Raw genomic sequence first — 21,223 nt, 5'->3', positions numbered from 1 at the left:
CCTGGTGCCTCTGATAAGTTATCCCACGCGTCCGGTCGATCTTTGTCTGTCTGGACTAGCTAGGCTAGGATCTGACTAGAACCGGGATAGATGGAATGGGTATAGGATATGGTCGGCAAGCGAGGCATCATACGCAACGCACGCGTCTCGACGGGATGGAAAGGGTGTTGACTGTCGGTCAGTCGTGCGGGCGAGGAATAAGGACCGGTTCGGTTCATAGTCGTTCGGTAGTCGGCACTATCTGACTGGAGCGATTTCGAGTTGTTCTATCGCCGTCCGTTTTGTCACCCACCAGGGGGATGTGCGAGTAATGCTAGTAAGCTAGTTCTGACTGGCATGTCACGAAATATTGTTGTATATGTGCAAGATCTTTGCAAACAGTATTCCTCCTTTTTTTTTTCCGTTCCACAATGTTGCAATGTCATGTCGCAATGAATGCGCCTCCTTTATTTTTTTTTTCTTCTTCGTTTTTCTCCCCCCGACCTGTCGTTGATCGTGTTTGAGATAGGATTGTTTATCTCGACGGTTTTCGCGCTTGGTATATGTGCAGGATGTTGTAGGCGTGGATTTCCTTGTTGAATGCTTCGGTTTTGACGTCCGAGGCGAGCTGCTGGATTTTCTCCACGGGCCAGCCGAAGACGCGACTAAACGGGGCTATACTGAGGTTTTCGATGCTCTCTGAGACGGCTAGATTATACCACCGCGCGACCTTCCTCTCGTGTTCGTCCTGATGCCACGGGTTGAGCGGGAGGCCAACGATCTGGTGGTCGATCTCTGTGAAACCGGCGTCTTGGAGGTATTTGATGGTATCGCGAGAGCTATGAGCTATCGGGCGCATGGTTTCCGCTGTCGCTTGCTTCAGGTATTGGTACCAATGGCGCAGGGCCAACCCGTCCAGTGACCGATCATCGCAGCGGGGCTCGAAATCGATTTCGACCTGCTCGAACCAGGCACCTGGGCGAAGGTGGGAAAAGATCCTCCGGTACAAGTTCGGCCAGCCCATGATACTGCCGCAGCCCATCTGCAGATGAATGAGGTCCCAGGAATCCTCGCCCATCGCCCAGGGGGCCTCGAAGTCGAAGGGTGAATAGAACTCGCAGTTCTTCGGGTGATTCGAGGGTTGGATGGGAGCCAGATCCACGCCGGCGACGAAGGCGTCGGGGTATTTGCTTGCTACTTCGATCGCCCATATACCAGTTCCACACCCTAGATCTAAGAATCGGCCGTTGCCTGGATGGGGTGCGTAGATCAGGCTTTCCGATACGCGCGCTACCGTAAAAAGTTTATGGAAGATGTCGAGGCGGTCCTGCTCTTGCTCGTCGCACGGGAGGAAGTACATGCCCCTGCGGAAGCCATGGTAGGTGCGGCCGTTCTCTTCATGGAATTGGGTTCGCTCGCCGTTGCTGGTAGCACAGAAGAATCACATTAGCCTCTCCAGGACCAAATTCCACACTCACATAGGGAGGAGGGTTTTTTTTTTTTTTTTTCTCTCGTCTTATTGAATCGAACACGCACAAGAAACGGAGGGGCAAGAGAGAAATACTTGCTATAGTTGGGGCTCATACTTGGAGACCCATTCTTGTTCCAGGGCCCGCCAATTGCCCCATACCTCGCGCCCGGCTCTCGCTCAGTAAGAGTTTGGATGTCCATCGCGTCCGAATTCTGCCTTGACCGACCCATTTCGCTGGAGGTTGGAGAGTGGTAGCTGTAGTGATTCTGCGCTGGCGAGGGGGAGGTCATGGCGGGGGGTCGAGGTCCCACCGGACCCTTTCCAAACATCACAGGCGAAAGAATGGAGTGCAGAAAACGAGGACCAGCAATGGTGCTTGGGCAGGTTTGGAGATGGCACTGAGTGAGTGCTCGTGGAGGAGTATACGGATATTCTCCGAAGCCCGCAGTGTGCGCTCGGCGGGCAAAGGGGGGTGGTTCAGTGAAAGACAGACAGGCAAGGCAGACTCAACAGCTCGCGAAGGATCAAGAAACACAAAAGTCAATAGCGAACTAAGAGTTGCTGACGAGAGCAGGGGAAAAAATCAGAGTGGGGGAGCGGCTGAGAACTGAAGGATTGACGCCCGCTGAAGTAAAAAAAAACAAGAAATGGGGCATGAATACAACAGCGGGAGAGGAGGCAATTATAGACAACGCTTAAAAGAGGCTCCCCGCGAAGGATCGGCTCTGAGTAGCGGTCACGGTAGGACGATAGCAAAGGTAAAGAGTGCGGGCGCCAGAGGGAAACCCGCCGAGAGGGACGGAGACAGCGAGACAGCAACAACAGCGAGGTCCAGGATCAAGGCACGACAAGACAGGCCCGTCTTTAAGGTTGTCGCAGCCGCTGTGCTGACCCGGTTGGGCCCACGGGCGCGCGAGGGCGGGGCGGACTGACAGAGGTGGCAGTAGCAGAGGCAGCAGTGGCAGTGGATGAGGGAGAGAGATGGAAGAGAATCAGGGGAAGCTGGCAGCAGGGATCAGGCCCCGTCGAGTCGCGGGTCTACAGTCAGTCAAAGTCTACAGTCTACAGTCTACAGTCTACACTAGCCGGAGACTAAGTGATGGTGTCTGTCAGATTCGATGGACCCCAGAGAGTACCACGGTAGTAACCGATCGTTTCCTGGAACCATCTTGTGAGGGACTGTTAGGCTGTTAGAGTTGCGGGCGGGAGGCGGTCCGTTAGTCTGTCGTCCCTTTGTTCCAGCGCTTTGGCTCTTCTGTCTGTTCTCACTTCACAGTCTTTCACTGCTCATCAGCTTTCTCCATCCAGACTCTTCTCCAATCCAGTCCCCAGCCCTGTCCATCCCAGACGTGAAACAAACCCTCTTCCCAAGGTTTGGTACCATATCAGCGTCCCTGGTTAAGCGCCTTCCCCTCGTCGGCTGCTCTCACTCTCGCTCTTCTCGCCTGATCGACGAGTCCAAACACCCCCCCCGTTCCCACCGTTTCCGCCGTTTCCATGGTTCACTGTCGCGCAGGCAACATGAGTTGACGGCCAAAAGGGAAACAGCCCCAGTAACGTGGCTGGGGCTGGTTCTCCCAACAAATCGCGCCATCTCCACGACCCGAGAGGGCCGAAACGCAGCCTCCAATAAGGCCGAAACGAACAATACTCAGTCATGAAACACGCACGGCCTCTCAACACTGGACAAAGGTTTGTGAATTGTGATTGTTGTACTTGGTGGTTCCTGCCGCTCTCCTGCGTACCCACACTTTTCCCACGAGGACCAAGAGGCTACTGTAGTCTACTGCTGGCCGCAGCTCTAGCCACCAGTCCCCTGCACTTGTTTCAAAGGCCAAATACCAGGTCGCCCGGTTCATTGGTGGGGAGCAATGCCGCCTCCTCCTCCATTTGGCCTGCGAGACTAACGCTGAAAAGACACTGCGCCGTCCATATGCACTTGGTGTCTGGTAAACGGCTGAATGCCCCCCGACTTGCTTGATTCCTGGATGTCGTGAGGAGGCCTCATCAAGCAACACTCGAGTCCTCACCGACTCCTGGTGAACACGCAAGACAACTCTCGTCCTGATTTAATGCGCCTGCTGCGGTAAGGCACCCATGCCTAACTTGTTACTCGAGCCTCCTCGGCGATTCGCGAGCATATCCATCGTCTCTCATTGATCACCATCTCATGCTTCTTGGCCCCACACGACGTTGACGTTGCAGATTATACAAATTTTTTTGGAGTGTTCTTTTAATTTTTTTAATTTTTAATTGCTTTTGTTTTTTTGGCCCCTTTCCAAATAAGCTCACTTGATCAGGGCCAACAGTTACCAATCCTATGCCGGGCTCAGCACCAGGAAGTGGCCATTATTGGACCATCAGCTGCTGCGCTCCTGCAGTTGTAATCTCCCCGCTGTATCCTGCCCGATAGTCGGACCAGGGTCGACATCAGAGTCCACCCGGCGATATCACACCAGTCACCAGTCACCAGAGTACTCCGCACAGGATTCCGTTGGCCAGCATCCTCGCCCGTTGTAAACGGACAGCACAGCTTGAGTTGTCTGCCAATGAATTTCACCGACAGAGGAACACGCGTTCTTGCAAATCCGAGCAAGAAAGCAACAACTGCTTCCGCCCAAACTTCCAAGCCTCGGCCACTATAACTTCGTAGCGGGCCTGGTGGGTTAACTTGCTTGGGCTAACCTACTCAGTCGGATATTGAACGACTGCCAATCGTTCCCAACCCGTTTTTCATCCACTGAATTACCCGGCTTGGGAGTTTGAGAATTACTCCGCAGGCCGCAGCCTTCCAGATGATCTGCATATTTCGAACGTCGAGCTATCCTTGGCTATGACGTTGAGTTTCGCCTGGTTGCGAAAAGTGAGAGCCTGGCAGGCGTATCAAAATGACCCTTCAACATCCAAGTAAAAGCGTAATCCGAAACTAGGACCATTATTCTGTCGAATTCCGAGCGTAGGCCAAGCGTCTGTTACTATAAAAGCAATGGTGCCTGAACAACAAGGCAGCAATCGAGTCTTGGCTTCTCCCTCGACTCAAGTCCGCTCTTTATTCTTCCGACATCCAAGAAACGAGGGCGAAAAACAAAAAAGAAAAAGAAAACAATCATAGTTTAGCAGCAGCAAGCCGCGGTTTTCCAGACGGCGGCGAAATTTCTTCCGTTTTCCTATCAGGGCTAGCCACGTCAGGTCCATCCCATCTCCCCAGTGGGACAGTTCAAAGCAGGAGATTAAAATTTCCCGCAGCGGCCGGTCCATCAACACTCGCATATCCACTGCCTCTCCCTGGGAAGGATTGTCGGCCCAACAAGGAGCACCATTCAGACTATACTCTTTTCGCGCTGTCTGCACTTGTTCCAGTGAGCAGGGGAGACCTATTTGGGCCAGTCCAGCCAAAAGAAGCAAGTGAGCCAGCCCGCCAATAGCCAGGCCCGCCGCTCGAGGTAGAGACTGTGGTCGAGACCTCGTACAACACCCAGAGCCCAAGCCACCATGCACACGCTCAAAGAAACCGGCTCATCTTCGCTTGCTCTGCCAGAGGACAGCTACATCTACTCGATTGTGCCGTCGTCGCGAACAGAGTTTGCCGCCATCTCATCCGACGACTCGCTCCGCATTTTCGATGCGAACAAACTTAATCATGCGTCGTTAGTGGCCACCAATACACACGACGATGGAGTCACCTCGTTGCGGACGTATGATGCAAACAACCAGCTGGTCATCACCGGTGGCCGAGACGGCAAAGTCAAACTGTGGGATCTCCGCCATGGCAAGAATTCCGCCGCTGTCGTGGTCGAATCATGTAAGTTTTCAGCCTCCCGAGCTTCTCCCTGTGCTGTTCTTTGAAGCAATGGCTGCGTCGAGTTCTGTGCTTCCTTCGCCTCTGTCCTCGACCCCCGGTGGTTGTGCGAGCCTTTGTTTCGCTTTGGCCAGATAGATCGTCGCTGTGCTCAGACGTCTAAATTGGGTATGCAGCTTGCTAACTTGCAAATAGCAAATCAGGCTCCGGTGCTGTCGATAGCCAGCTGCTCTGAAACAAACAGCATCGTAGCTGGGACGGAACTTCTCTCCCACCAGGCAATCGTTGCATTCTGGTGAGTTACCCACCCAGCAATGTCTAGACACCCTCCGCTTCTCCGAGATGTGAGATAAGACGGCCAACTCTAGACATTTTGCCCTTTACGCATGTGGTGGGTTCCACGAGCTGCTAACTGACGCAGGGATGCTAGATCCCCATCCCAGCCGCATCTCCAGTACGTGGAGAGCCACAACGACGATGTAACCGAGGTATGTCAGCCTAAAAAACACAAAGATATCAACAAACACCAACCTAACACCGCTACCCTACAGCTCCAATACCACCCAAACCGGCACAACATCCTCCTCTCAGGAAGCACGGACGGTCTCGTCAACATCTACGATACCACCGTCACAGACGAAGACGAAGCCCTGGTGCAAGTTATCAACCACGGCTCCGTGCACCATGCCGGATTCATCAACGAGCGCACCATCTACGCCCTGAGTCACGACGAGTCCTTTGCCATCCACCCGGCAACAGACCCAGACGATCAAGCCCAAGAGCCCGAGCCGATCCAGTTCGGCGATCTAAGACAGCCGCTGCACTGCGAGTATATTGCGCAGGTCTGTGTCGGGAGTCAAGCACCGTATATTGCTGCGGGGAATAAGATGTACGTGATAACCTGTTCTTCTCTTCGACTTACATTATGGCCAGGAAAAAATACGCATACTAATATTGTAACAGCGACAAACGCCTTGATTTAATTCCTCTCGCCCCAGCACCCTCATGGCGCTTCGACGAGCAGAACCTCTGGCGCCTCCCAGGCGGTCACGGCGAGGAAGTCGTACGCTCGGTATACGTTGACGGACAGGTACTCCCTTAACCTTATCAACCGTTTTGTTCTTGAATTCGACACTAACAGTTATAGAACCAATCGGTCTTCACTTGCGGCGAAGACGGCTTCGTGCGTGCGTGGAAGCCCGAGGCTGAGCAGGATGTGGAGGGGGATACACAGATGAACGCGCCGAAGCCGAAGGAGAAGAAGGCGAAGGAAAAGACTAGGTTTAAGCCGTATTAGTTTATGATAGATTTAGAGGAGATATGAAAATACTGTTGGTTCACTTTAATGATGTTGTACACAACGATATTAAGCTGTCCATTGTAAGGTGGATATGTGTATATTTACAACCTCAATCATCACTCAACCATGTAGAAAAAAAGTATTACCTGTGTACTTGTACTAAGTTAGACAGAAAGTTAAATATACTAAAAGAGAAACCCAAAATATAGGTTAAAAAGAAGGAAAGCAGATCCGTGATAAAAATAAAAATAAAATAATAAACGTCCACAGCGAGACTCGAACCCGAGCATCGTATTTCGGGCAAATAAAACTCCCCACAGCGCATTTTTATCCGCGGCCGGACTGGGCTGGACTGGACTCTTATCGCTCTCCGCTCTCTCTGAAATTTTTTGTTTCGACGATAACAATCTCGGACTCTTCACTCGAAGAAGCGAAGCGAAGCAGTGCGGTGCGGTGGACTGCGCTGGCTTTTATTATCCTTCTTTCTTTATTTTTTCAATTTTATATAATATCTCAATTAAAGCGGATTTCGTCTTTCACGTTTCGTTTAGAATCGAATGAACCGATCTCGATAACCTCCCATGCTCATGTGCATACCAAGACCAACTCCACGACGAACGATACTTCGCTCCTGCCTAACCTAACCTAACCTCTTACGATTCGTACCATCCCGCCCATCCTCCTCCAACACAACGGAACAAAAAAAAAAAAAAAAAGAATGGACGCCTACGCCTACCTAATCCGCCACGGCTGGTCCGGTCCGGGCAACCCTCTAAACCCCGACCGCGCCGGCGTGCGCGGCGGCCTAGGCCTGACAAAGCCGCTCCTCGTTGCGCGACGGTCAGGAAACAGCGGTATCGGGAAGACGACGACGAAGGACCCGACGAACCAGTGGTGGTTGCGCGGGTTTGAGGATGCGCTGAAGGGGATTGGGCAGGCGGATGCTGGGGCTGGACAGGGGCCAGTGGGGAAGGGGAATGCGTTGACGAGTGAGCTTTATCGGTTTTTTGTTAGGGGGGAGACTGTTCCTGGGACTTTGGGGAATAAGGATAAAGATCAGGATAAGAAGGAGAAGGATGGGGGGAAGAAGAGGAAGAGGGATGTGGATGAGACGAAGGAGGAGAAGAGGCTGAGGAAGGAGGAGAAGAAGAGAAGGAAAGTTGAGAAGGAGGAACGGAGGGAGCGGAGGAGGGAGAAGAGGGAGAGCAAGGCCAAGAGGGCCGAGGAAAAGGCTGAGAAGAAGGCAAGAAAGGCTGAAAAGAAGAACGAGAAGAAGCCTGAGGATGACTATCCTACGCCAGTTTCGATGGATTTGGACTCGACAGACAACCAGGATGGAGGTTCAGAACTGGACACGCTGAAGGAGAAAAAAGAGAACAAGGACAAGTCAAAGGAAAAGGAAGACAAATCCTCAAAAGAGAAAAAGAAGGATAAGAAACGAGAATCATCCGACGAAAGCTCAAAACGCAAGTCGAAAAAGAGCAAATCGACGTGAAATCATATATAGACTTGGACTGTTATAGATACCCATTTGGCTTGGTTTAAAGGCGTATACCATCGCATCACCACCTGCATTTCTAATATCAATCTATGATAGCATGACAATTAAGCCTCTGCTGGCAACTTTCCTGGCTTCCCTGATAAGATCCATGGCCTTCGCTCCCAGAACTCGTCCTTGATGATATCCACATGCTCAACCACTACCTGTGCCTTCCGCCGTAGCTTACGGAGTTTCTCTTGCTGCGTTTTTGAGATATTGGCTTGTGCATCTGCTTCGCTCTGTGTTTTGGACTCTGACCCTGGCCTGCTGTCCTCAAATTGGTACTAAGGCCTAGTTAGTAGAGAAAACTCGTACAAGGAAACATTAACATACCTGCCGATAAACCACACTCCCTTTCTTATAGATATCCTCTTCGTTGTTATAATTAATTTCAAATCTCTTGAACAGGATCTCGTTCTTGTCTGCCGACACGGTTCCCTATTACCGTCAGCACGATCCAATATCAACTGACCATAGAACTCACCTTCAACTCCTCCTCAGCATCAGTATTGCTCATCCCGCCCCGGAGGACCATCATCCAGAACGTCGTATTATATAGGTTATTAATATGACCTGCGAACCGTCAGTACACCGTATCCCTCAGACTGGCGGGTGAACTCACAGTCAACCTGCCTCCAACTCATATAATCGCGCAAATTCTTGGTCGCCGGATACATGACCGCCCTCCCATCAAACGAAGGAAGATAAGGTGACTGCAGCGGCGTATTTACAAAATATTTACTCCATAGGAAGATATAATGTGCTGTGAAGGTCGAGACAATGGTTGTTACCAGTTTCCTGTTACCAGTAAGCCTCAAGCCTTCAAATAACCAAATAAACAATCAAAACCAGAGAAGGAGAGAACATACGCGCTCCGTCTCTCAAAAAGCTCACACGTAGGATGGAAGACAAAACTTGACATCGTCAGCATAATACCCATAACCCAACCAACCAGGACGAGAAATCGGAATCAAACCTATACTCATCACTAACGCCATAAGCGATCGCCAGATCTGGAAGATCCTTCAAGACCTCTACAGCGGCAGCATTCATCAGATCCAGCGCGCGCCGGTCATTCGGTTTCTGGAATGCATATCGATCGGATAGTCTGCGGCAGCGTAAGTACGGGCCTACTACATTCCTCGACTGCGCTCTCGTGCGATAACATCAAGCCAGGACTGTTGGAATAAAGAGGCACTGACTTGTGGAACCCGCGTCCGTCAATTCGGACAACAATCCATGTGTTTGGGAGCAAGATGTCTGGTTGCTCGAAGGCTTTGACGTATTCGTACCTGGCGTTTCTTTGTTAGTCATGTATGAAGCGGGAAGGAGGGGCAGGGTGGGGTACTTTGAATTTGCCATTTTTATGGTGATTTAGTAGTCTTTATTGTTAAATTTGGGTTGCTAGTATCATATCCTGTTGTTGTTGGGTCTTGGTGATGTTCTTGTGGGTTCTGGTGGGAGATGAAGAGATTGTGGGGAGAAACTGCGTGGGAACCTCTCTTTGAGTCACTGCACTGGCACGTACGAGCAACAAATATTCAACTACTATGGATAACAACGAGAGATATGGGAAATTGATAGAATAGTTGGTCCAAATAAGTTATATACAGAATTTACTAAACAAGCTGGCTGGGTAAGAAACCTATTCGTATAGTCTAATGTAGGGTACTCGTCTATACTAAAGATAGGAAAGATAGTAAGAATGGTGACAGGCATAGAAAAGCTAGACAGTTTCTTCCTCTGGAATCTCATCATCACCGAACTCGCTGTGTCGTTCGCTCGGCCGCTCGCTCGTCTCACTGGCCGCCTTGTCCGACTTCTTCGACTTGCGGCTGAAGAAACTGAGACTGCTCCGTGAAGGCGCGCTGGACAGAGTGCTGTCGATGCTCTTCGCGAGGTGCACCTCACCATCACCGTCCTCATCAATGTCGCCCTGCGATGCATCCCCCTTCTTGGAGAACAGACCAGAGCGATCCTTCCAGGATCCGAACTTGCTAGTGCTGCTCTTTCGAGTGATCTTTTGGATAAACGATTCCTTCGAGCTGGCGTTGTCTGCGGAAGCGGCAGACGGCATACGTTCAAGTGACTCGTACGAACCTCGAGGAACGCTCGACAATGATCGAGAGTCTCTGGAATCTGAAGGAGAGCCATCTTTGAAAGCCATATCGAAAGATGCGTCTGCGTCTTCGTTACTCTCACCCTTATCTTTACCGTCCTTCTTGTCCGATTTCTTGAATATGGTTCTGAACGTAGGCGCCGCTGGGTTCAATTTCGGAGTTATCGGCCGATGAGACGACGATGGCCGTGTACCAATTGGAGCCTGTAATGGCCGCCCTTGCCTCTCAAAGGATGAGTCTTCAATGAGATCCGGCTCGCCAGAGAAACCTAGGGGAAGATGACCTGAGGAGCCATATTGAGTAGTAGACGGACGTCGAGATTGAGCTCTGGACCACGTGGACGGTGACATCCAGTCAAACGCCAGGGGACTTCGGTGGCCAGACTTGTCAGCAGTAGGCCAGCCGAAGTGCCGGTTATCTGTCGACGGATGCGGCAGTTGGTTGTCAAATGAGAAGGTCGACGACGGCCTTGGGGACAACGAGCCCCGTCGGACCGTGCCTAATATCGACGATGGGTCGATAGGATCGTGCCTAGGACTGAACTGGTTGTAACCGGAGTTGAGAGCCGTGCCCTCGCCCTTGGGCAAACCACCACCGCTTCCAAATCCAAATTTACTCGAGGAGAAGATACTAGAGATAGCAGTACGTCTGGACGGCAAATGGTCAGACGAACTGTCTGGGGTAGCTCCAGTTGTATTGTTTCTTGGAAGTAGGGACATTGGGTTGCCCAAGCCGCTGGTGTAGCTTAGGCGACGACGCCTAGGCCCAATGGGGTCTACTTCATCCATTTCTCTTGGGAATGATTGGCTCTGGCCTTGTTTTAGAGTCCCCAAAAGAGGTGGCTCTTCTGCTAGGGTTTTCCCACGGGGTCGGTTAAAGTTAAAGAAACCAGACAGCCGTCTTGAGGCACGTTTCGGTGCCTCACTGGCATCCTCCAATGGAACCGTTTCGGCGCTGTCATCTTGAGAGTGCTGCTGTGCTTCCTGAGGACTAGCCAAATGGCTTCCCGGGCGACTCCCCGCAGACTCTGGGGAAGGAGGCCCGGGAGGAAAGGTATCATGCTGGGGAGTGGTCTGTTCATGGTCTGAGAATCGGGGCCGGACAATAGGCCTTGGCAACACTGGCGATTCTTCATCACCAAGCAGATCAGAGGGAAGTAAGGCGTCCGCTCGAGGGCTCATCTGCGGGTTGGTGATGGAAAAGTCAGACTCTCTGCGGTGGTAACTCTCCGGCTGACTAGTCAAGCTAGGAAGGGTCATTCCATTGTTGATGTTGAAGAAAGACGGGGCTGGTGCAAAAGTTGGCGAGCTAGTAGTGGGGGGAGGGTTGTAATTCAGGCTGGTAGGGAACGGCTCCAGCGAAGAGTAATTCATCGGAGACGAAACATTGCTGTTGAGCGAACCGCGATGGCGGCGCGGTGGGCGAATGGTAGCTCCGCTGGGTAGATCCAACTCCAGGGGTGGTAGAGAGAATGGGCCTGCATTGCCCCTTTGTGAGGTCAGCCACTTGAAACGCTCCTGTGCCTCTTGATACTGTTGCTGGGCTTGGGTATGGAGGTTCACAAGTGTCGCGTAACGAGCTTGTAGATGGCCAAGTTTGAATTCCCACTGTCGTGCTCGCTCGTTGTCAATGCGATCTAACTCTTTCCCATCTTCTCCATCTGCCTCGGGGTGCCCTTTTCTCTCATCCTCAAGTTTCTTCACCCGCCCGCCCTTGTCTTGAATTTCGTCGTCAATGGTTTTCATCTCGCCTTGCTCCTTCGCAATCTTCTCTCTCACTTCATCCTCACGTTGCTTTCCCTCTTCTTCAAGACGTGTCTTCTCATCCCTAGCCTGCTCGGCATCCGCAACTATTCGAACTATTTGTTCTTGCCACCGCGCAAGGTCCTTCTTCCGCTTTCTTCGATCGGCATCTTTCTGCTGAAGAACCCTCTCACGCTTTGTTTTTTCACTTTGTACTGTCCGATTGACACTTTCGAGTTTGTTGACGTGTTTTTTCAGGTCTCCGCTGGCCTCATCCTTTTCTTTAACCCGCTTCTTCAGCTCATCCCGCTGCTTCTCCAGATCCTTCAAAAGCGCAATGTGCTCATCCTCTTCATCAGTGGTTTGCTTTTCCACGGCATCGTTATCATGCTGAAGGTTTTTGAGTCGATCTGCTAGGCGAGCGAGGTCCTCATTTTGGTCGTAGGTTGCGGCGCTGTGCGGTAGAGTCTCTGGATGGCTGTGCGAAACGTCTGTCGTACCCGATGCAGGGGACTGGCGGCGTCCTACGGATGAACGTTTCTGCAAAGGTCCTCCGCTATGTTCGCGGGCCATTAGAGGGGCAGAAGAGGTAGGGAGACCGATGGTTGAACGGGGGACTGAAGCGCGGATTGTAGGGCCGGTTGACGGGACATTTTGATCAGACTGGGAGGCAGGAAGTGATTTGGTGCGCACATGGATGACTGCACTGGGCGTCTGAAAGTTTGCTGCACTGATTGACTGGACACAGATGTGATATATACTTCCGGGAATAAGGTTCAAAATCTCGACCGCAGTTTCCGCTCGTTTGGATTCACCCACTGCAAGGAACCAACCAGGTCAATGACGTTCCTTATCGCATAAGGTTGCGAGTGGCATGAGGAAGCTTACCTTTAGACCCATTAACCTGAATTATGTGTTTATGAATAGAGTTATGAAATTCGGGTTGCTTCCACGCAATCCGTATTGCGCGAGCGGTGATTTCCTCGAGAGTAACTTCCGGGGGCGGAGGTATGTCCAAACCAAGCTTTTCTATCAACAGATCGTTGGGAGTCTGACAGACTTGCCATGCACGGTACAGAAGCCTACCAAGGGAGTTAGTTCATCATGAACTGGTAGCACAGGGGCAGCATGCTGAACTTACCAGCACAGAGCCCAGAGGATGCTGGCTGCTAGAAAGAGAGCCATGACGCCTCGCACCCTGACACGGGGGACCACGCTGGGGTAGGCGTCAAAGGGAAAATAAAATGGCTCATACATCCCAGCTCCGGTCCATGGGCAAAATTCAAGCAGGACGGGATGCCGGTCTCTTCGCCGAAGGGTCTGCTATCTCGGAATCAACTGCGGAAGGCGTGACAAAATGAGCCCTGCGGAGTGGCAGTGGGGAGATCATGTGATAACTGACTCAGCTGTCCCACTAAACCGTATCAGGGTAGCGCTCATTAAGCTTTTCCCTCCAAATGGGCTAGCCTCGGTCCAGGTCATGCGACAGGGCTGACTGGATACGGACTAGCGCAGACTATAATTAGTGCTGCATAATTCACCAAATACTCGCTGCTGACATAACGGGCATGCAGTTGGATAAGCCCAGCTGATTGCATGTTGGGCTGTTGAGAGCTGCCTCCGCTCAACGCCCGGCCTGTCAACGTTCCCATCGTCTCCTCATTCGGCTATCGCGGCCCTTTTTAACCCCTCGATTGCTGTCGGACCTCATTCCGCTCGTTTGTCCTCCGGCTGTTATGAGCTGAAGTCGTGGACCATCCCTGGAATCGTTCTCATTCTTCGCCTTTTCCATTCTTTCTCCACTCCCTATCGGGGCATGTGTCTCGGCTTGTCACATGGGTTTAATGTAGGCGGCAATTCCTGCTTCCCAGCCTGTGACTTCCCACGTCCTCATCTCCACTGACCTCACCTGGCGATTTTACCATCTCGTTGCGACCGACCTTCTATTCTTTGCGAGGGGAGCTCGCCGTTATATTGCGGGATGCAGTACGTCAGAAGTATTAGCGGCTCCGTCTCAAAGACGTGGAACTCGATCAACCCAGCCACTTTGAGCGGAGCCATCGATGTGATTGTCATCGAGCAAGAAGATGGTTTGTTTGTGATAGGCTCGGTGTTTATTATCTATTTGGCTGATTTTGTGGTTTATAGGCACCCTTGCGTGTTCGCCGTTCCACGTCCGATTCGGCAAGTTCTCGCTGCTCCGACCATACGAAAAGAAGGTACCATAGATCCGTGATACTGTTGCTGAGGCTACTTAGTGTGGCTAACCCATGTGAAGGTGGAATTCAAAGTCAATGGCGTCAAACAAGACTATGCAATGAAGCTGGGGGAGGGCGGGGAGGCCTTTTTTGTTTTTGAGACGTCGGAAGAAATTCCCGCCTCGATGCAGACATCGCCTCTGATATCGCCAATGTCGAGTCCAAAGATGAACAGCGACGAAAACTTGCCTTCTCTTCAAGAACCGGAATACTTGGACCTCGACCAGTCAAAAGGAGCAGTTCACCCCCCGCTTGTATCTAGGGGGGGTCGGGCGACCAGTGACTTGGGTACGCTGACCCTGCGTTGCTCATTATACCCGCTCCCATACTTATTTGTGTTTAGGCCTGGAGACTCCTCTGTCGCAGTCCCCGGATGAATCTACTTTGGGCAGGTCTCCTCGGAGTTCCTTCGGTGCCGAGCCAAAGTTAGATCGTGCGCTTTCAGATGGAATTTTGCCGACTGGACCATACTCTACCGGCCCTGGTGTTTCTGACCAGATTTTCCAATTACAGCGGCCGGCATCAGCCGACTCGGCTGAAGACGCTGACGAACTCCGACGATCACAAAGCCCTCCGCCAGTGTCTCTCCAAGAGGCTGTTTCACGAGCGATGTCCTTGTCCCAGAAACTATCGACGTCGAATATCCCCTCCCGTGTTACCGATAGCGGCGACCTAATGCTTGATATGACGGGCTATAAGAGTAATGAAGAGGATGCCCTTCGTGCGGAGGTCGTTGCGCGCAAAATCCTTGCCGAGGAACTCGAAGGGAATTACGATATCGGGGCACTCATCGGGGCTGATGAGCATGGAAATCTATGGATATACAGTAGCGAAGAAGCTAAAGAGGCAGCAAACCACCGAGCAACGATCAACGCCATGCGCCCTAGCTCCGCTATGAGCGAGAATGCGATGTCCGACCCTGGCTATCATAGCGATAGCGACAATTCCCTGGGCAACCCTTCCTTCCATATACGGCACCACCGTACACAGTCTGATGTCCAGCCTGGATTCCCAACGCCGCCGCATTCACCCCCTCACATTACCAACCCGATGGAACCGGTTCGCAACTATGCAAAGACATTACGCCTCACAAGCGACCAGCTCAAGGCGTTGGACCTAAAACCCGGCAGTAACGACATGTCTTTTAGCGTAAACAAGGCTACTTGCACTGCTAACATGTATCTCTGGAGTGGAGATATCCCTATTGTCATCTCCGATATCGACGGAACTATTACCAAGTGAGTAGCATTCTGTCCCTTTTTTTCACACAACTAATTTCTATCAGGTCCGATGCTTTGGGCCATGTTTTGAATATGATCGGTCGAGACTGGACTCATGCTGGAGTCGCTAAATTGTATACTGATATTGTTAACAATGGATACAACATCATGTATCTCACCAGTCGATCCGTTGGGCAAGCAGATACTACACGCTCATACATCTATGGTGTCTCTCAAGATGGATACAGACTTCCAAAAGGACCTACTATTATGAGTCCTGATCGAACGATGGCAGCGTTGCGACGTGAGATCTATCTAAGGAAGCCCGAAGTCTTCAAAATGGCCTGCTTAAGAGACATTCTGGGTCTTTTCAATGGGAAAGAGAACCCGTTTTATGCAGGATTTGGTAACAGGCTTACAGACGCTCTCAGCTATCGGTCCGTGAACATCCCATCTAGTAGGATTTTCACCATCAACTCGAACGCCGAAGTTCAGTTGGACCTGCTGAGCTTGAACAAGTATAGGAGCAGTTACGTTTCCATGCGTGAGCTGGTGGATCACTTTTTCCCGCCAGTCAGCTTGCTGGTCCAAGCCGGTGGTGAAGAATATACCGATTTTACATATTGGCGGGATGTTCCACGAGACCTTGACGATATTTCGACGACGGACAGCGAAGGCGACAGTCAGGCAGATGATGAGGATGATACAGATGATGAAGACTACGAGCCCGGGCTGAGCGATGAAGAGGAGCTTGAGGACGATGAACTTGGAGAGGAGGACCTTGGCGCAAGCTTCATCTCCCAGGCGACAGACCCCTACGAGGAGGGCGAGACACAAAGCGTCGCTTCAGATTCCGAAGGCGAAATTGAGGGCGAAATTGAGGATGAAATTGAGGATGAAATTGAGGATGAAATTGAAGGTGATCTCGAAGGCGGTCTCGAAGGGGAAGTCGATGGGGAGGTTGATGGGGAGGTCGAAGGCGAAATTGAGGGAGAAGACGAGGAAGATGAGAAGGACAACGTGGTACCCAATGTTACAGTCCGCGGAAAGGATTCAACTCCGTCCACACCCGGCAGGTGAGGACTAAACATGAACATATTCGACATATGTGACGATATCTCGAGCGACATTCACACGCTTATAGAAACGACCGGGAGAACGTGTTAGACTACTTGCATTGGTGGTGTTTTTGATTTGTCGAGCTACACAACGGGCGTCAACGGTTGCATATCAGCGTTGGTTATTTTTACCGATTCTAGGGTAGAACTGTATTTTTACGCATTAGAAGCGATAATAAAGGAATAATGCAACCATCTTTCATTTGAAGCGTCGAAGGTGGAGGAAAGACTCAAGACTCCGAATTTCGCAACGAGGACAGCTGCATCTTGCCAGCGAACACCGCGGGATTGACTTGACTGCTTGTGTCGAAGAGATCAGGCGGTTGCCGGGGCACTGATTGAATTTATACCCTGTCGACTAGATATATACCAAGTAGACCTACCTGTATGTAGGGTAGGTGAGCAGGGTTAGTCCGAATGGCACTGCTCATTAATTGGCATATGTAAAGTCTCCGACAGAGATCTAGGCAAAGACATGCTGTTATCGTCTTGTGAATTATGAAACCGGATATCCGAAGCCCTAGTTACTGCATCTGCCACAAGACAGCCAGAGTTGAGCTGGTGACCACATGCCATTTCATGATCTAAAGGCCCAAATCGTTAAGCATTCTTCTGGCTTCCTTGATAATTGCCAAACACAACGGTATATGCTCGTCTGCACCGTCAAGGCGACCGCTTTCATTGAAATCAGGCACAGAGGGATTCTCATGCCAGCGTTTCTGGCGCTCCTCCAAGTCCGCAATAAAGGAAAGAAAACATCTCTCTCGATAGCCATCAACCCCAAATATCTCTGCCTTGACAGTGTTTCGCATTACAGCTTTCCACTACGCTGGTGTAATCTCAACCTGGAACAATGTCGGAGTGCCATTGCTGTTATTGTTTTGCGTGGGAGCAAAACCCGAACTTGTAATCTCTAGCTGTTTCTGTTCATTGGCGCGTGATGCACGCTGTTCCTCTTCGTCGATGCTGCGGAGGATCCGGGAGTAGGATTCTGCAATACATAGACATAGAGTACCCAGGATTGATACATTCTGGATGCTTGAGAGGTACCCCTGGGGGCAGTGGGGACAGATCAATACTTCTCGTGCGGAGCCAATGCATTCCCGTAAGAGGAGCATGTTGCCAGGAGCTGCAAATGGGCGCGTTGTTGTGCGGATACGCTCAAGCAGTAAATATAGTATAGATAAGCACGCACAGGGGTCTGCTTCTGGCTGGCCCAGCATGCTAAATGTAAGACTGAGGGCATGGAACCTGGAGACTAGTTAGTCGAGCTTGACTTGCCTTAACCCTGGGTGCTGGACCTAGACTTACCGTCGAAACTGCTCAAATCCAGATAAATGAGAAGCGACATCAAGAGACGATACATTTTCAAGGATATGTTCCGAATGTGGAGGTGAAACCGGGTTATCGCCTGCTGCCCGTGGCTCGGTAGCAACAGGAGACTGTATAGCGTTATTTGAACCAAGACGAGACCGGCCGCGTTTTGGTCTACCCATTGGCATTGACAACGAGTAAGAACATGCTCGACCGGCCATTCGGCAGGATGAACATGCTGGACGCTCTCCACTGCATTTGGCCTTCCGAGATCCTGTAGTGGATGATTAGCGGGGTCGAAGAGACGGAGGAGCGGGATTTCCATACTGCAGGCGTCACAGGAAGACCGGGTCCGCCGGTCCCTGGAACTCCCTTCAGTGAGATTACTCATGGCAAGGCTGGATGTTGATGTTGAAGAGCTGGAGATCTGGAGATTCTGGACGGAGACTTTGCCACGATGTCTCCGCTCACGTGAGGCGAAGGACGAGAAGTTGATCGAATAACAAGGGTACCAGTAAGTATATTGTATTCATAGGAAGAGCCGAGGCTATTCTGATAGTGTAATTACCAGAAATCCCTGAAATCCAGTGTGGCTGCCTGGATCCAAGATTGTTTACGGCCTCATATCAAAAGTGTCCGAGTTAGGGCTATCAACCATCATGGTGTCTCCTAGTCAATTCATAGATCAAAGCCTTATTTTTTATTTTCAACCCCGTCACAGGTGTGCTTGAGCCTTGATTACTGACACCTCTGACTGACATGCCTGTCAACCTTGGGGTTGAACACGGATACTTAAGCTTGAGCAATCGGAGAGTTCTATCCGGAGACATAACTGACTGCTTAGAAGATCTACGACTAGGTAATCCAATCTGGCCTGGATGCAAACCAGAAGAGATATGATCAGAATCGCACTTTATGCTAGTCTAGGCTATCAAATATGCCGCAAAGCCCTAATTACCATCTCATAGCTTTGCACGAGCCTCTGGCTCAGTAGGCAGATTGCGCCGCATGATCTTCCCACTACCAGTCCGCGGTATCTGGTCGATGAAGTATACTCCCCCCGTGAGCCACTTGTGCGGTGCAAACTGCGCTTTGATCATGTCGAACAGTTCAGTTCCTGTCACAGTCCCTTCCTTGCGCACGACGAATGCTCGAGGATACTCTCCACCGTTTCTATTCCCTGTTAGACATGTCATGGAGTATAGGAAATCAGCTTACACTTTAGCACCGACAACTGCTGCATCAGCAACATCCGGATGGGTAAGCAGGTACTGCTCCAGCTCAGCTGGGGCAACCTGCAGGCCCTTGACCTTGATGAGTTCCTTCAACCGGTCAACGATATACAACCGGCCTTTCTCATCAAAGTACCCAATATCCCCCGTCCTCAACCACCTCATCCCACCTTCCTCAACAATCGTCTCCTTCGTTGCATCCGGCTTTTTATAATAACACTTCATAACATTCGGCCCAGCAACCCAGATCTCACCCACAGCCGCCCCCTTCGGCGCAGCACCACTGAAATCCCTCCCCTCAACAGCCTCAATCCGCGCAGCACAGTTCGGAGCCAGATACCCAATAGACCGACCATCGTCCTCCTCGTCCGGCGGAAATGTCGTAATCGTGCACGTCGTCTCCGTCATCCCCCAGCCCTGCTTGACACCTACCCCCGGACGGAGGTACATCTTAGCAATGATCCGGCCGAGTTCAGCACTAAGTGGCGCAGAGCCACTAGTCACCACTTCAATAGCTCGGAGATTGTACGCTGAGGCGTTGGACTGCTTGGCTAGCGTGGCCATTATGGCGGGGACCGAGGCCATGAATGTAATGCGGTAGATGTCCATGTAGAGGAGGTATTTCTGCACGTCGAACGATTTCATAATGAATACCTTTGCGCCTGCGCGTGCCGCGTTCAGGCAGTAGTATGTTTGGCCCTGGCTTTTGTTAGATATAAAATAACCACAGGTGGTGGCTGGACAGGCTGGGCATACATATGCATGGTACATAGGAAGCGGCGCCAGCCATCTCTCCCCCGAACTATCGAGTCGTTCTTTGCGATCTCTACCCTTCTTGTCGTTGGATACGAGAGCACGTACGGCCAGTAGCTGCGTCGAATTCGCAACGAGATTGTAGTGCGATATCTCTACCCCCTTGGGAAGACCTGTTGTTCCACTGGAGTAGTTGATAATCGCTGTCGTGTCTTTAGCTTCGTCTAGTGTGTCTATCTTCCTCCACGACCAGGACTGTACTTCTGCAGCGGGCCGCCAGAACTGCGTCCACACAGGCAGATCTTGCGATGAGTAGCTTGAGGCATCGCCAGGGTCGCAGAATAAATACACCTTATCCCGGGGCAGTCCGACCCGCGCCGCTGCGTCCAACGCAACGGATACCTGGCTCGGACCAGCAAGAAGGAGTTTCGCGCCTGAGTCGCGGAGCTGATATTCCAGTTCTGAAATTATCAATATCTTTTATTCCTTAATAAAGTAGAAGTATACGCACCGTTAACACTGGCCGTCGGCGACGCAGCCGTAAAGACAAACCGCCCGGCTAGAACGCCCCATACCACGACCGGGAAGAAGATATCGTTACTTGAGTAGAGAAGAACCTTGTCGTTTGGCTGGAGCCCCAGCGATTCCAGACCGCGCGCGATCTGCTTCACGTACCCCTCAGCCTGGGCGAGACTAAAGCATTTGGACGGAGTAGCGGCGTCGAAGTACTGCGGTGACTGGCGCGAGGCGGGCGTGCCGGAGCTGAAGACGAACGAGGCGACGTCTGTGACTGGGATGTCTGCTTGGAAGGATGACTTGAGCATTGTGGCGGTTTGGTGTTTGGTGAGATGGATGTTGGGGTTCTAAACTAGGTGTCGTATACAGTAACTAGTTATTGGAGAAGCTCTCGGCCCTCGGCGGTTGCGTCTCGGTTATTGCAGTCAGGATACCCCCACTTTCCCTTCATTGATCTATAACATGGCTTATGGGAAGGAATATCTATAGGATCGAGCTGGATCTACTTCGATCTACCCTGGTACATGGGTGTGTACCGAATTGTCGTCGGGGACATACCACCACATCTACGATACGAACCAGGAACAAATAAATCTCCATACCATTAATAACAATGTTTCATTGAGAAAGATGTTGAATTCTACAGAACATTCGCAGCAGGAACAGCCCTAAATACAAACCGATCAGCTAGCCCAGTCCAGATGAACTGGGATCAGGCCCACTGATCGCCCACCTCAGGGCACTGCAGCAACGAGAAGCCTGAGACTACGCCAAAAGATTTAAGATTTAGGTTTCCAGCTTACGGGGTACTTAGGGCAGTTTGTGGTGAAGTGGCGTTTACTACCTAGTAGTATCAGGGCG

At 51.3% G+C, this 21,223-nt stretch overlaps 8 protein-coding genes across 8 annotated transcripts; 3 read left to right on the top strand and 5 right to left on the bottom strand.

Annotated features, from left to right (window-relative positions):
- Positions 1-514: 514 nt before the first annotated feature.
- ASPVEDRAFT_23964 (class I SAM-dependent methyltransferase) lies at positions 515-1,740 on the bottom strand (the record flags this gene model as incomplete). Its single annotated transcript, XM_040809613.1, has 2 exons — positions 515-1,403; positions 1,610-1,740. The coding sequence occupies 2 exons, from the start codon at positions 1,738-1,740 to the stop codon at positions 515-517; spliced, it is 1,020 nt and encodes a 339-aa protein (XP_040662749.1).
- Positions 1,741-4,942: 3,202 nt separating this feature from the next.
- On the top strand, positions 4,943-6,546 carry ASPVEDRAFT_78730 (WD repeat protein; the record flags this gene model as incomplete). The annotated part of the gene is made up of 6 exons (XM_040816595.1): positions 4,943-5,252; positions 5,445-5,544; positions 5,671-5,737; positions 5,801-6,138; positions 6,213-6,339; positions 6,397-6,546. The coding sequence occupies 6 exons, from the start codon at positions 4,943-4,945 to the stop codon at positions 6,544-6,546; spliced, it is 1,092 nt and encodes a 363-aa protein (XP_040662748.1).
- Positions 6,547-7,267: 721 nt separating this feature from the next.
- ASPVEDRAFT_78729 (uncharacterized protein) lies at positions 7,268-8,044 on the top strand (the record flags this gene model as incomplete). The annotated part of the gene is made up of 1 exon (XM_040816594.1): positions 7,268-8,044. The coding sequence occupies one exon, from the start codon at positions 7,268-7,270 to the stop codon at positions 8,042-8,044; it is 777 nt and encodes a 258-aa protein (XP_040662747.1).
- A 110-nt stretch (positions 8,045-8,154) lies between these two features.
- On the bottom strand, positions 8,155-9,451 carry ASPVEDRAFT_78728 (tRNA guanylyltransferase; the record flags this gene model as incomplete). The annotated part of the gene is made up of 8 exons (XM_040816593.1): positions 8,155-8,373; positions 8,423-8,527; positions 8,574-8,662; positions 8,712-8,887; positions 8,959-9,003; positions 9,066-9,197; positions 9,292-9,381; positions 9,438-9,451. The coding sequence occupies 8 exons, from the start codon at positions 9,449-9,451 to the stop codon at positions 8,155-8,157; spliced, it is 870 nt and encodes a 289-aa protein (XP_040662746.1).
- Positions 9,452-9,815: 364 nt separating this feature from the next.
- ASPVEDRAFT_120573 (Fibronectin type III domain protein) lies at positions 9,816-13,136 on the bottom strand (the record flags this gene model as incomplete). Its single annotated transcript, XM_040805803.1, has 3 exons — positions 9,816-12,769; positions 12,840-13,033; positions 13,093-13,136. 3 exons carry the CDS (start codon positions 13,134-13,136, stop codon positions 9,816-9,818), a joined length of 3,192 nt encoding a protein of 1,063 aa, XP_040662745.1.
- Positions 13,137-13,932: 796 nt separating this feature from the next.
- On the top strand, positions 13,933-16,509 carry ASPVEDRAFT_78726 (putative lipin Smp2; the record flags this gene model as incomplete). Its single annotated transcript, XM_040816592.1, has 5 exons — positions 13,933-14,041; positions 14,100-14,170; positions 14,230-14,497; positions 14,553-15,447; positions 15,495-16,509. The coding sequence occupies 5 exons, from the start codon at positions 13,933-13,935 to the stop codon at positions 16,507-16,509; spliced, it is 2,358 nt and encodes a 785-aa protein (XP_040662744.1).
- Positions 16,510-17,131: 622 nt separating this feature from the next.
- Positions 17,132-18,082, bottom strand: ASPVEDRAFT_23958 (uncharacterized protein; the record flags this gene model as incomplete). Its single annotated transcript, XM_040809612.1, has 3 exons — positions 17,132-17,371; positions 17,393-17,798; positions 17,859-18,082. 3 exons carry the CDS (start codon positions 18,080-18,082, stop codon positions 17,132-17,134), a joined length of 870 nt encoding a protein of 289 aa, XP_040662743.1.
- A 600-nt stretch (positions 18,083-18,682) lies between these two features.
- On the bottom strand, positions 18,683-20,694 carry ASPVEDRAFT_158907 (acyl--CoA ligase). The gene is made up of 4 exons (XM_040808568.1): positions 20,358-20,694; positions 19,850-20,307; positions 19,080-19,792; positions 18,683-19,034 (listed from the first exon to the last, which is right to left on the bottom strand). Exons 1-4 carry the CDS (start codon positions 20,668-20,670, stop codon positions 18,824-18,826), a joined length of 1,695 nt encoding a protein of 564 aa, XP_040662742.1. The 5' UTR covers positions 20,671-20,694; the 3' UTR covers positions 18,683-18,823.
- Positions 20,695-21,223: the final 529 nt, after the last annotated feature.

Source organism: Aspergillus versicolor, assembly GCF_001890125.1.
Source record: "Aspergillus versicolor CBS 583.65 unplaced genomic scaffold ASPVEscaffold_1, whole genome shotgun sequence".
Lineage (NCBI taxonomy): Eukaryota > Fungi > Ascomycota > Eurotiomycetes > Eurotiales > Aspergillaceae > Aspergillus > Aspergillus versicolor.
The sequence above is the reverse complement of the archived record's forward strand: the minus strand, read 5'-3'. Positions and strand labels throughout refer to the sequence as shown.

Coding starts and splice junctions, on each gene's coding strand:
- ASPVEDRAFT_158907 (XM_040808568.1), bottom strand. CDS start 20,670: ATGCTCAAGTCATCCTTCCAAGCAGACATCCCAGTCACAGACGTCGCC. Junction 19,793..19,849: donor TTCCTATGTACCATGCATAT/GTATGCCCAGCC, acceptor AACAAAAGCCAG/GGCCAAACATACTACTGCCT. Junction 19,035..19,079: donor GCAGTTGTCGGTGCTAAAGT/GTAAGCTGATTT, acceptor AACAGGGAATAG/AAACGGTGGAGAGTATCCTC.